This window comes from Pan troglodytes, chromosome 5 (genome assembly GCF_028858775.2).
Source record: "Pan troglodytes isolate AG18354 chromosome 5, NHGRI_mPanTro3-v2.0_pri, whole genome shotgun sequence".
Taxonomy (NCBI): Eukaryota; Metazoa; Chordata; class Mammalia; order Primates; family Hominidae; genus Pan; species Pan troglodytes.
Genome location: NC_072403.2, coordinates 128,026,043 through 128,038,433, shown reverse-complemented (window position 1 = coordinate 128,038,433; position 12,391 = coordinate 128,026,043). Strand labels below are relative to the sequence as shown.

Below are 12,391 nucleotides of genomic sequence, written 5' to 3'. Positions count from 1 at the left end.
CAGAAATATACAATGTTTGCTGGAGCTGGCTTATACCGGCTCTTGGTGAATGTTCAGGTATTTTGTGATCGGGTTTTCTGGAAACTGACCATACCACGGAGATCAGCAAACACATCTCCTTCACCCTCAGGTTGGTTGTTAAACATATATCCGAACACCAGATAAAACATATGTACTTTATGAAAGTATAAAACAAATTAAATTTAAAAAGAGCATTCCTAAAAATTGAAAGCAAAATGAAACAAACCTAACAGTGAATTGAGTGGGTAGTATTACCACATTGAATCAACTGTGTCATGTGACTTTACAGCACAGTAATGCAGCTCTAGTGAAAATACCAAAAGAATTGCAAACATAATCAAACGGCTTATATTTTTTTTCAATATTCTGGTACAAATATTGGTATTTTTATTTTGAGAAATTGTGAGTATCATGGAATAAACAAATGAATAACTATATTACTGGCATGAGTACTAGGGTTTTTAGCATGGGACCAAGCAGCTACAGATACAAGATTGAGGTCATTAAGTAAACACCTGTGGTCCTGAATGTGCATTGGCTACATCAGTAAAATGTTATCATATATCTTATATTTAATGAACACCCTGTGCATACGTTTCTTAGCTGTTCACTAGATAGAATGACCAACCCAGAAGCAATGTGCATCCCTAGGACCCAGACATCCAGGCACTCAGACTGTGGTTTCTATTTCCCACAAAAGAAACTAAGAGTCTGTGGAGAAATGTCTTATTGTAGATCTGGGCCACGAAAGGTACAAAACATTAGAAGGAAAGAAGCTATAAAAAAAGCTACTGGGATCATGGTCAAAAGAACTCAGGAGCCAACTGGTAGAGGAGAGGCTCTCACTGGCCAAAAATGGGGAAAAAATTCTGAACAATAGTAAGATTAATAAGTGCCATGGACTGAAACACATACAATACATTATAAACTGAATGTTTATAATGATAAACACACACACCTTCCTCACTACACCTGTGGAGGATGCTGGGAGCAGCTTATTGTTCTAAATGCTGGTAAAGGCATTTCTCCTGCTTTTTCTATACACACTGTACTTCAGGGTAATCAAATAGTTGATGAAGGGGTGTTTTTCTTTATAGAGAATATCCTAGCTAATAAATAAAATACAAATGATAAAATCAGAATATCATCATTTTATAACCTATAATAAAATATTGACTGTAGGCAATTACCAATGTCCAGTAACACCAAAGAGACACCAGCAATTAAGGGCTTCCTAACAGAAGTATATCATACCACTCTCTGTAAAGGGTTCTTGCCAAAAAATGTATTTGTGTGTGCTGTATCTGTGTGTGAGTGAGTGTGTGTATCTCAAACCTGAAATCAGATGAAAACTCTAGATTTAACTACCAATCTCCACAGTAGCAAGTTAAGTGACAACAAATTCTAGATCACAGGAAATTGCATGAGACAGATGACACAGTTTTTCAACAAATAAACTGCAAGGGAGTAAAAAGTGACACAAGACACCTAGAGTAACAGGTTTAGTCCATTTTACACTACTATAACAGAATGCCACAGACGGGGTAATTTATGATGAACAGAGCTTTATTCGGCACACAGTTCTGAAGGCTAGGAAGTCCAAGAGGATGGCACCGGTATCTGGAGAGAGCGTTCATGCTGTAGTATCGCATGGCAGAAGGCAGAAGGGCAAAAGAGGGCAAAAGTGTGCAAGAGAGCAAAAGGGGGCCAAGCTTGCTTCTATATAAAGCCCACTCTCACAACAACTAACCCATTCCCACAATAACATTAATCCATTTATGAGGGCATAGTCCTCGCAACCTCATCACCTCTTAAAGATCCCACTTGCCAAAACTGTTACATTAAGAATTAAGTTTCCAACACATGAACTTTGGGGGATACATTCAAACCATGACAACAGGGATATATGAATCAACCTAGTTTCAACAAACAATTTATCAATCAATAAAAAATATATGTGGATATGTATGTGTTTCTATATAATATAGACATGTGTATACATATGTTTGTGTATATACATGTCTATATATGTATGTGAACTACAGGATTTGATGATATTAAGAAATGGCTGATTTTTTAATACGATGATGACATTGTTTTAAAGAAAAAAGACTCCTTTTCTTCTGGAAAAATATACCAAAATATTCACAGGTAAATTGGTACAATATATGGGATTTACTTCAAAATTTGGAGGAGTAGTGAATGAAAAGAGAATTGAGTGACAGCGAGTTGAGATCAGTTTGAATGACAGGCATATAGGCATTTATTGTAACTATTCTCACTACTATAAAAGACAAGTTTTCTGTAAAAAAGTTTAAAAAGCATATGAACACAAATAACAAAAACCAATGTAACTAATATTAACAAGGTGGTAATAGAACACTGATATCAGACTATACATTCTAACTTAGGAGGCCATCATGATCACCTGAGGAGCTTCATGAAAATATAGTCTTTGAATCACCACCATTTTAATGAACCTCAAAGGCTGAAGGAATTGTGCATTTCCCTCAGGACAGCAGGAGTGGGGAAAAGAGGCTGAGAACCACTGTGTAAACACTTTAAGGGTATAGAATATATATTATTCACCCAGTATTTATCTTAATGTCTAACACTTAAGAAGCACTTAAGAAACATAAGGTGAATTAATTAACGATCCACAGATGTGCAAATGAATAGGCAAGCTTAATAGTAGCTAACTGCCAGATGTGAAAAAAATCATTATTCATATTTGATATTTAAAAAAATTACTCAGGTTATAGAGTTTAAAGAGTATGGCTCTCTGTTTTGAGTGGAATGGGTTTCCTTCATAAAGCCACAGACTAGTCACTTCAAACAGCTACAAGTAAACACCCAGAGTAAAAATAGTTTTAAATACACAATTGGGTGGGGTGTGGCTAGAAAATATTCTGATTCTACAATCTGTTTTGGACAAGACAGTGCTTCTTATGTGACTAACAAAGCAAACAGCAGTCAGATTCCTTGTGCTGAAATAAGTATACTATTTGCAAAAAGGGTTGAATGTCCAAGGCTTATTCAATAAGGACACCACATTTTCCAAAACTAAAGGGGAGTATAGAATGACAAATACCCACATATATTTACATATCCCTAAAAGAAGACACACAGCCTCCTGGTATGGATTTTTTTGTGTCTCTAATAAGTACTAACTGGAGCCAAGTCTACCATCTGACCATGGAGAACAGCAGAATACCTCAAGCACAGGAATAATCTAATTTTAAAACTGGGAGGAGCTTAGAAACCACCTAGTCCAAACTTTTCATTGTGTTGATAAAAAACAGATGCCCAGAGAGGTTAAAGTGAAAGGCTCTGAAAATTGTTGCAATAGCCACAGATGAACAAATGGTATACACCGGGGCATAGCACTATGTATTAAGAGCTGAGAATTAGTCTTCTGAACGTTCACGAGTGATAACTAACAGGGTATCAGTCTCAATTATAAGCAAATAGCAGTATGTGTGTGCATGTGTATCACCATATATACACACAAAATATTAAAATATATATTTTAATAATTCCTTTCAAAACAAATTCAACCTAGCATTCAAAAGCATCCATAAAGTTACCTCACCTACTTTTTCAAAATTGTGTCCAAATGGGCCATAAGCCAAAAGGCAGGTGTTTTCTCTCACTTATCTTTTGTAGTCTCCTACAGATGTAGCAGAGTACATATTATAATTACAAAAGCTATTCCATATATAATTTCCAAATGATGAAAGAATTATAAACTTTCCTATTTTGTTATTCTAAACTGCTATAAGAAACATATTTTATATGTATCTATGAGTATTATACAGAGATATATATAACAATGTAAATTTTTTTAATATGGCAATCAACAAAATGCTTACAAGCAAGAGGAGAGAGGCAATGAGATGCCTTATCCATTTACATTTCCATAAAGGGCTATACAAGGCTTTGTTTAAAATACAGAAAATTGCTTGAAGGGGAGAGAAAGGGAAAAGAAAAAGGATAAATCTTTAGTTCATTCACTGGTCAAACTTTCAATTATTTCAATTATTGATTAGTCCTGAATCCATACTACTTTAATTCTGTGGAGGTAGCAAAATGATGTGTCTATGCCTGTGTATGGAATAGTCCTCCTCAACCAGTTCACCTGCATAGTCAATTTGATTTTGATTCAAAACGATGAAATTAAATAAGATGAAAAATTTGGACTCTCAACTTCCCACCTTTATTAGATTTTTTAGGATCCTAAAAACTGATTTTAAAGGCTTCCTAATATTGTTAAACAGAGTCTAACTACCGAAATTGACAACAATAGTGTTTACTTCCACCTTTGAGGAAAAGTATTTCTAACTGGGATGACTCCTAACTGCAAGTTAAGCCAATAATATTTTTTTTAAGCTGAAAGCAAAGTTTGAGAATTTTTTTCTCCTGAAATAAACACAGCAATCTTATGTAAATTAACATAATATGAGATTATCAAATTAAGGGGTTTTTGCAAACTCTACTGCAACTCTAAAGTAAACCCAAATTTAAGCAAGAAAATCTGAAGTCATTTACTGAATATAGCGTAGTGTTGTGAATAAGGGATCTAAATCCTAAAAGCCTAAAAGTAATTAAGAATTGGGGTCAGCTATTTTCACAAAAATTTATGAATATTAATAGACACATTGATAACTTTATGTAATAACTCAATAATTTAGATGATGGTCTAAATCCAGTACCCCCTTCAAGGAATTTTATCCGCTTTTATGTACTACCACATATTATATAATATCAACCAATTAACATAAGAATGTGCTTTTCAAAAATAAAAAGGGGGTATCATCATTCCACCATGAACCAGCCTGAACACTAGAGTATTAACTAATAAAATAGAATCACAAAGATAGTCCTTGGTTAAAACTATTAATATATATTTAAGACAATGGGTTTATTTTTAAATAAGAAAACAAGGAAAAGGAGAGCCCAGCCCGATCTTGTGTGCCTACCCAATAGAACTTTCCACCATAATTAGTGCTTACCACCTTTGAGGAGAGGAGCTTAAGCTCAGGGTAACCTCATGTAGTAAGGGAAAAACAGTATAAATAACACTGAACAGCTCTCGAGAGGCACCTTCTGCACTGCTCATCTGGGCAGAGGAAGCTTCAGAAAGCTGCCAAGGCACCATCTCCAGGAACTCCCAGCACGCAGGTAAGCGTACGCTTACTGGTGGACTTCCATGTTAACTTGCTTGGAAAGAAACTTTAAAGATTTAAATACTTGAGTTTTCTCAAGTATTAGAAGTATTAAAGTGATTTAAAAAATGGGTTTCTACTAAAATGCACTCCAAAAGTTCTTTTTGCATCAGTCTGTGGATGATAGTCCCAATAAAACCATATTGTAAAAATTTGCCCTAATCCGAATTTCAGTGTATTTTGAAACTATTAGATATTTCAGGCTATGTCAAAGATCCTAGATTATTTAATACAGACATCCAATCCTAATTTCTGTTTCTTTTCCTTTAGGTAAATCATTTTATTTTCACTTGATTACCTGAGTATAGCTTCCAAAAATAACTAAGACATATATTCACATAACTAAAAAATGATCTCTCATTTATTTATGGCACATATTAAAAATATATAGGATAGGTTAAAAAAGTAGATAACTGTATAAAGAACTCATCTGTGAAACATGAGAATAAAAAATAGGTTAATAACAATGCTGTATAAAGTTATTCTTTTCTGTTTTTCAGAATCCATCTGAGAATATGCTGCCACAAATACCCTTTTTGCTGCTAGTATCCTTGAACTTGGTTCATGGAGTGTTTTACGCTGAACGATACCAAACGCCCACAGGCATAAAAGGCCCACTACCCAACACCAAGACACAGTTCTTCATTCCCTACACCATAAAGAGTAAAGGTAAACTGAATTGTATATTTTGTTCTATTAACAAGTTGGTTGTTGCTTTCTATAATCTTAATAATCTCTTTAACAAAATGCATTTAACTTTGGTGTTACTTTCAAACTTCTGAATTAGCCCAAATTATTACAACAAAGTGATCTGTGAAAAAAGTAGAACAAGAATATCCAATAAGTGTAGTAGAAAGGATATACTTGAAAATATAGTTGAAAGATATACCTGCAAAAAATCAGAACTTTTGTGTGTACAAATTTTTTTCTCAGATGCTGCTTTTGCACAAATAACTGCATGTAATCCAGAAATCTTGATCTAATCAAAACTAATCAAGTTTAAAATTTTTAAGCTAAAAATAACTGCCAATTGTACAAAGAAGGTAGCTGGTTTATTTAGCTAAATACTTAAACATTTACTTTTAAAACTAATTCAACTAGCCCACAAACAGATATAAAACTGAGTCTTATCAAAAAAATCTGATGGCCTCCCCCACAACAATGAACAAATGTAATTATGAGAATTGCCAAGCAGGCAAATGAAACTGCAATTCTCATAATTACTTATACATTTTGAATATAGTTTAGTGGTAAAATGCAGAGACTTAACTGTAATGCATAAGCTGTGTGACCTGAGGTAAGTTACTTGTCCTCCCATGCCTTAGTTTCCTCATTTGTAAAATAAGGAGCAGCTATCTCAAGGGCTGCTGCGAAGTTTAAATGAATTAATACCTGTAAAGTGCTTTAAGTGTTGCTATTACTTCTACTACTACTTCTGTTACTCCTAGTTTTATTTCTACTACTTTTAGCTACTAATATAGCCTTCAATAAGTTAACTTTCTTCTTGAATCTGTTGCTTACCTGTCCAGTTTTCTTGGTTACTCTTTGAAGATTACTGAGATAATATATGTAAAGCACTAAGGTTCTCAAAGGAGGGCAACTTCTAGGCCTCATATTCACTAATTTTATTTAACAGCAACTGACACGACCACCTATAAAATATCTACAGAATAATATAAACTGACTGTAGGCTTCAAACTCCCTTTCCATAATTTTTTAATTATATATTTTATACTGTAAATAAAGCTAAGGATATTTGTTATAAAGTTTAAATATTATGCTTTTGGGAACAACCATTTTGAGCAATGAAACTTATAGAATTGTCTTTTTAAGAAGAAAGATGGAATTTAAAATATTTCACAAAAGGAAACTTAATATTTGAAAATAAATGCACAGGTATACAACAGATACTTTTGAATGTCTCAAAATATAAATAAAAATTTTAAAATTTAAAAGCTAGTAAAGAAAAAAATAAAAGACAAAGCAACCTTCCGCTTTACTTGAAGCAACAAACACAATTTGAAATGCTATGACAAACAGCACTGGATTCAATAGTTTCCATGATCACAAAAATCAGACTTTTTAATACCTTAATAAGAGCATAACAAAGTCTTGAATTAAAAAGAAAATGCACTATTTTAGAAGGTTAAAAATACTTTGATCTTCTCTTAATATACACCATTATCTTGGCTACTTTTGCAGAACAAATGAAAATATCTTAACAAATGAAAAGTTCAGAAGCTGTATTTAAACTACTAAATCCACCTTAGTCTCTTTTTAGATAGACACTCAACTACACTATCATCCATTGGCAGACATTAATGCACCATAACAAACACAAAAGCCCACAGTCTATACAAGTAAGACATTAAGTTGAAACAGGAATTCAAAGAGTTATTACATAATTCCTAGGCATATCCATCCAACACAGGTTAAAAAAGAGTTCTGTCAAAACATACTAAATTATGCTGCAGAGGATTCCACAGCTGGTGGGCAGATGCACGTGCCACATTCTGACACAACCAATCACGATTTCAGTTTGTGGCATTTAAAAAACTTAGTAGTAGGAAGTAGTCGTTTTACCTTGAGGATTGTGCCACCCTAATCTTGAATGAAGAAAATTTTTTCAGATGACAACCTACAAACAGGGGCTGTCCCCCAAGCATTCAATAGAAGCCAAATTCTTTCTTGCACTGAGAAGTTGAGGACCCATTAGGACAACATTCCAAGTGACAAAGTTCGCCCTGTCACTGGAGTTCCAGTCTCGGATGACGCCCAATGCACTCATTTCCATTGACTTGTTTCTCCTCTTTAATAGTAAAACAGATTTCCAATCAGACTAAGACAATTATTTTTAGTGTGAACATGACCCTTATAATCAGATTCTAAAGCAAAGCTCAATCTAACATAGTTGGCATTTTAAAAAATCCACTATTTGATTCCTCCAACCCATTAAAAAATTCCTTATTTATTCCTCTATTTGCAACATATCAATATCCACTTATACATAATATAATCATGTATGTACACTACAATCAATGAAATATTTAATATACGGAAATCTTTTACATAAATTTTTCTCACAGTCTTTTTCCTGATGTCATTTTCTGAAAATCCATGGGGAAAGCTCTATGTATTTATATTAATCAATGTTTTCAAATTGAAATATAACTCTAATTAGTAAAAAAAAATCTAAATCTGAAACAATTATTTTCCTATTTCGGCATATCTATTTTAATGATTCGCTCTGCATTTATATACACCAAATGTTTTCCAAATCTCAGAAACATCTCTACCCTGTGCTTTCCCCATACTTGTGGCCCAGCCGCATTTTTCACATCACAGGCACTATGATTTTTAGTTTAAGTTTAGTTTATCAGGTCAAGTGAACTCACAGCTCTATGAAATCAAACACTATATATTTGTATTTAGGTAAGTACTTTAATACTATTTTATGTACCTCACCTATTATGTCTAATTCTCTAGTTCTTTGTTTCAATTTTAAGTCAATAATGGAGAGTATAAGAGCTCAGAGTATATTCTGAGGTAAAAGTAAATCAACCAAAATCTAACCTGTGTTCAGCAGAGGCATGGCAAATGTAAATCAGAATTAATTCTGTTTCTCTTTTATGTCTGACAGGGTAGCTTTGGGAGGGAAAATTTTTTATAGTTCTTAAACATTTTCTCACTTATTCTGCACTGTCTTTTTCTGCCTTTTCTGTACATGATTTTCCCAAAATAAATGTACTAAATTTACCTCCACTGCACTTATTCTAGAGGAATTCTTCAATCCTAGCTCATTTTCATGAATCACTGTCATGGGATAAAAGTATTATGGTAGCCATGGTTTTGTGAAACCATCTTCTCCAGCAGAGTTTTTTAAAACAGTATAAAACATATAATCTAAAACCATTTCAGACTGTTCTGTCTACATGGAATAAATGATGCTGAAATATTGTGTCCCAATTCATAGTTTGAAAGGCAATGATTCTCTTTAATGTCACTAACCATCCCCTTCTATGGGTGGGTGTGTTGGGTGTGTCTTTTAGGTATAGCAGTAAGAGGAGAGCAAGGTATTCCTGGTCCACCAGGCCCTGCTGGACCTCGAGGGCACCCAGGTCCTTCCGGACCACCAGGAAAACCAGGCTACGGAAGTCCTGGACTCCAAGGAGAGCCAGGGTTGCCAGGACCACCGGGACCATCAGCTGTAGGGAAACCAGGTGTGCCAGGACTCCCAGGAAAACCAGGAGAGAGAGGACCATATGGACCAAAAGGAGATGTTGGACCAGCTGGCCTACCAGGACCCCGGGGCCCACCAGGACCACCTGGAATCCCTGGACCGGCTGGAATTTCTGTGTCAGGAAAACCTGGACAACAGGGACCCACAGGAGCCCCAGGACCCAGGGGCTTTCCTGGAGAAAAGGGTGCACCAGGAGTCCCTGGTATGAATGGACAGAAAGGGGAAATGGGATATGGTGCTCCTGGTCGTCCAGGTGAGAGGGGTCTTCCAGGCCCTCAGGGTCCCACGGGACCACCTGGCCCTCCTGGAGTGGGAAAAAGAGGTGAAAATGGGGTTCCAGGACAGCCAGGCATCAAAGGTGATAGAGGTTTTCCGGGAGAAATAGGACCAATTGGCCCACCAGGTCCCCAAGGCCCTCCTGGGGAACGAGGGCCAGAAGGCATTGGAAAGCCAGGAGCTGCTGGAGCCCCAGGCCAGCCAGGGATTCCAGGAACAAAAGGTCTCCCTGGGGCTGCAGGAATAGCTGGGCCCCCAGGGCCTCCTGGCTTTGGGAAACCAGGCTTGCCAGGCCTGAAGGGAGAAAGAGGACCTGCTGGCCTTCCTGGGGGTCCAGGTGCCAAAGGGGAACAAGGGCCAGCAGGTCTTCCTGGGAAGCCAGGTCTGACTGGACCCCCTGGGAATATGGGACCCCAAGGACCAAAAGGCATCCCGGGTAACCATGGTCTCCCAGGCCCTGAAGGTGAGACAGGGCCAGCTGGGCCTGCAGGATACCCTGGGGCTAAGGGTGAAAGGGGTTCCCCTGGGTCAGATGGAAAACCAGGGTACCCAGGAGAACCAGGTCTCGATGGTCCTAAGGGTAACCCAGGGTTACCAGGCCCAAAAGGTGATCCTGGAGTTGGAGGACCTCCTGGTCTCCCAGGCCCTGTGGGCCCAGCAGGAGCAAAGGGAATGCCCGGACACAATGGAGAGGCTGGCCCCAGAGGTGCCCCTGGAATACCAGGTACTAGAGGCCCTATTGGGCCACCAGGCATTCCAGGATTCCCTGGGTCTAAAGGGGATCCAGGAAGTCCCGGTCCTCCTGGCCCAGCTGGCATAGCAACTAAGGGCCTCAATGGACCCACTGGGCCACCAGGGCCTCCAGGTCCAAGAGGCCACTCTGGAGAGCCTGGTCTTCCGGGGCCCCCTGGGCCTCCAGGCCCACCAGGTCAAGCAGTCATGCCTGAGGGTTTTATAAAGGCAGGCCAAAGGCCCAGTCTTTCTGGGACCCCTCTTGTTAGTGCCAACCAGGGGGTAACAGGAATGCCTGTGTCTGCTTTTACTGTTATTCTCTCCAAAGCTTACCCAGCAATAGGAACTCCCATACCATTTGATAAAATTTTGTATAACAGGCAACAGCATTATGACCCAAGGACTGGAATCTTTACTTGTCGGATACCAGGAATATACTATTTTTCATACCACGTGCATGTGAAAGGGACTCATGTTTGGGTAGGCCTGTATAAGAATGGCACCCCTGTAATGTACACCTATGATGAATACACCAAAGGCTACCTGGATCAGGCTTCAGGGAGTGCCATCATCGATCTCACAGAAAATGACCAGGTGTGGCTCCAGCTTCCCAATGCCGAGTCAAATGGCCTATACTCCTCTGAGTATGTCCACTCCTCTTTCTCAGGATTCCTAGTGGCTCCAATGTGAGTACACCCCACAGAGCTAATCTAAATCTTGTGCTAGAAAAAGCATTCTCTAGCTCTACCCCACCCTACCAAATGCATATGGAGGTAGGCTGAAAAGAATGTAATTTTTATTTTCTGAAGTACAGATTTGAGCTATCAGACCAACAAACCTTCCCCCTGAAAAGTGAGCAGCAACGTAAAAACGTATGTGAAGCCTCTCTTGAATTTCTAGTTAGCAATCTTAAGGCTCTTTAAGGTTTTCTCCAATATTAAAAAATATCACCAAAGAAGTCCTGCTATGTTAAAAACAAACAACAAAAAACAAACAACAAAAAAAAAATTAAAAAAAAAAACAGAAATAGAGCTCTAAGTTATGTGAAATTTGATTTGAGAAACTCAGCATTTCCTTTTTAAAAAAGCCTGTTTCTAACTATGAATATGAGAACTTCTAGGAAACATCCAGGAGGTATCATATAACTTTGTAGAACTTAAATACTTGAATATTCAAATTTAAAAGACACTGTATCCCCTAAAATATTTCTGATGGTGCATTACTCTGAGGCCTGTATAGCCCCTTTCATCAATATCTATTCAAATATACAGGTGCATATATACTTGTTAAAGCTCTTATATAAAAAAGCCCCAAAATATTGAAGTTCATCTGAAATGCAAGGTGCTTTCATCAATGAACCTTTTCAAACTTTTCTATGATTGCAGAGAAGCTTTTTATATACCCAGCATAACTTGGAAACAGGTATCTGACCTATTCTTATTTATTTAACACAAGTGTGATTAATTTGATTTCTTTAATTCCTTATTGAATCTTATGTGATATGATTTTCTGGATTTACAGAACATTAGCACATGTACCTTGTGCCTCCCATTCAAGTGAAGTTATAATTAACACTGAGGGTTTCAAAATTCGACTAGAAGTGGAGATATATTATTTATTTATGCTCTGTACTGTATTTTTATATTGCTGTTTAAAACTTTTAAGCTGTGCCTCACTTATTAAAGCACAAAATGTTTTACCTACTCCTTATTTACGATGCAATAAAATAACATCAATAGATTTTTAGGCTGAATTAATTTGAAAGCAGCAATTTGCTGTTCTCAACCATTCTTTCAAGGCTTTTCATTGTTCAAAGTTAATAAAAAAGTAGGACAATAAAGTGATGGGTGGCTTTTACAGTTGTCATGGATATGTCCCTATATTGGTGATGCATCTT

General features: G+C 37.0%; 2 protein-coding genes across 3 annotated transcripts in view; one reads left to right on the top strand and one right to left on the bottom strand.

The window, feature by feature from the left end:
- NT5DC1 (5'-nucleotidase domain containing 1) overlaps positions 1–12,391 on the bottom strand; it is a 143,404-nt gene that overhangs the window by 112,774 nt on the left and 18,239 nt on the right. The gene's annotated exons all lie outside the window — the stretch shown is intronic.
- On the top strand, positions 5,118–12,232 carry COL10A1 (collagen type X alpha 1 chain). The gene is made up of 3 exons (XM_001161595.7): positions 5,118–5,202; positions 5,747–5,915; positions 9,296–12,232. Exons 2-3 carry the CDS (start codon positions 5,762–5,764, stop codon positions 11,182–11,184), a joined length of 2,043 nt encoding a protein of 680 aa, XP_001161595.1. The 5' UTR covers positions 5,118–5,202; positions 5,747–5,761; the 3' UTR covers positions 11,185–12,232.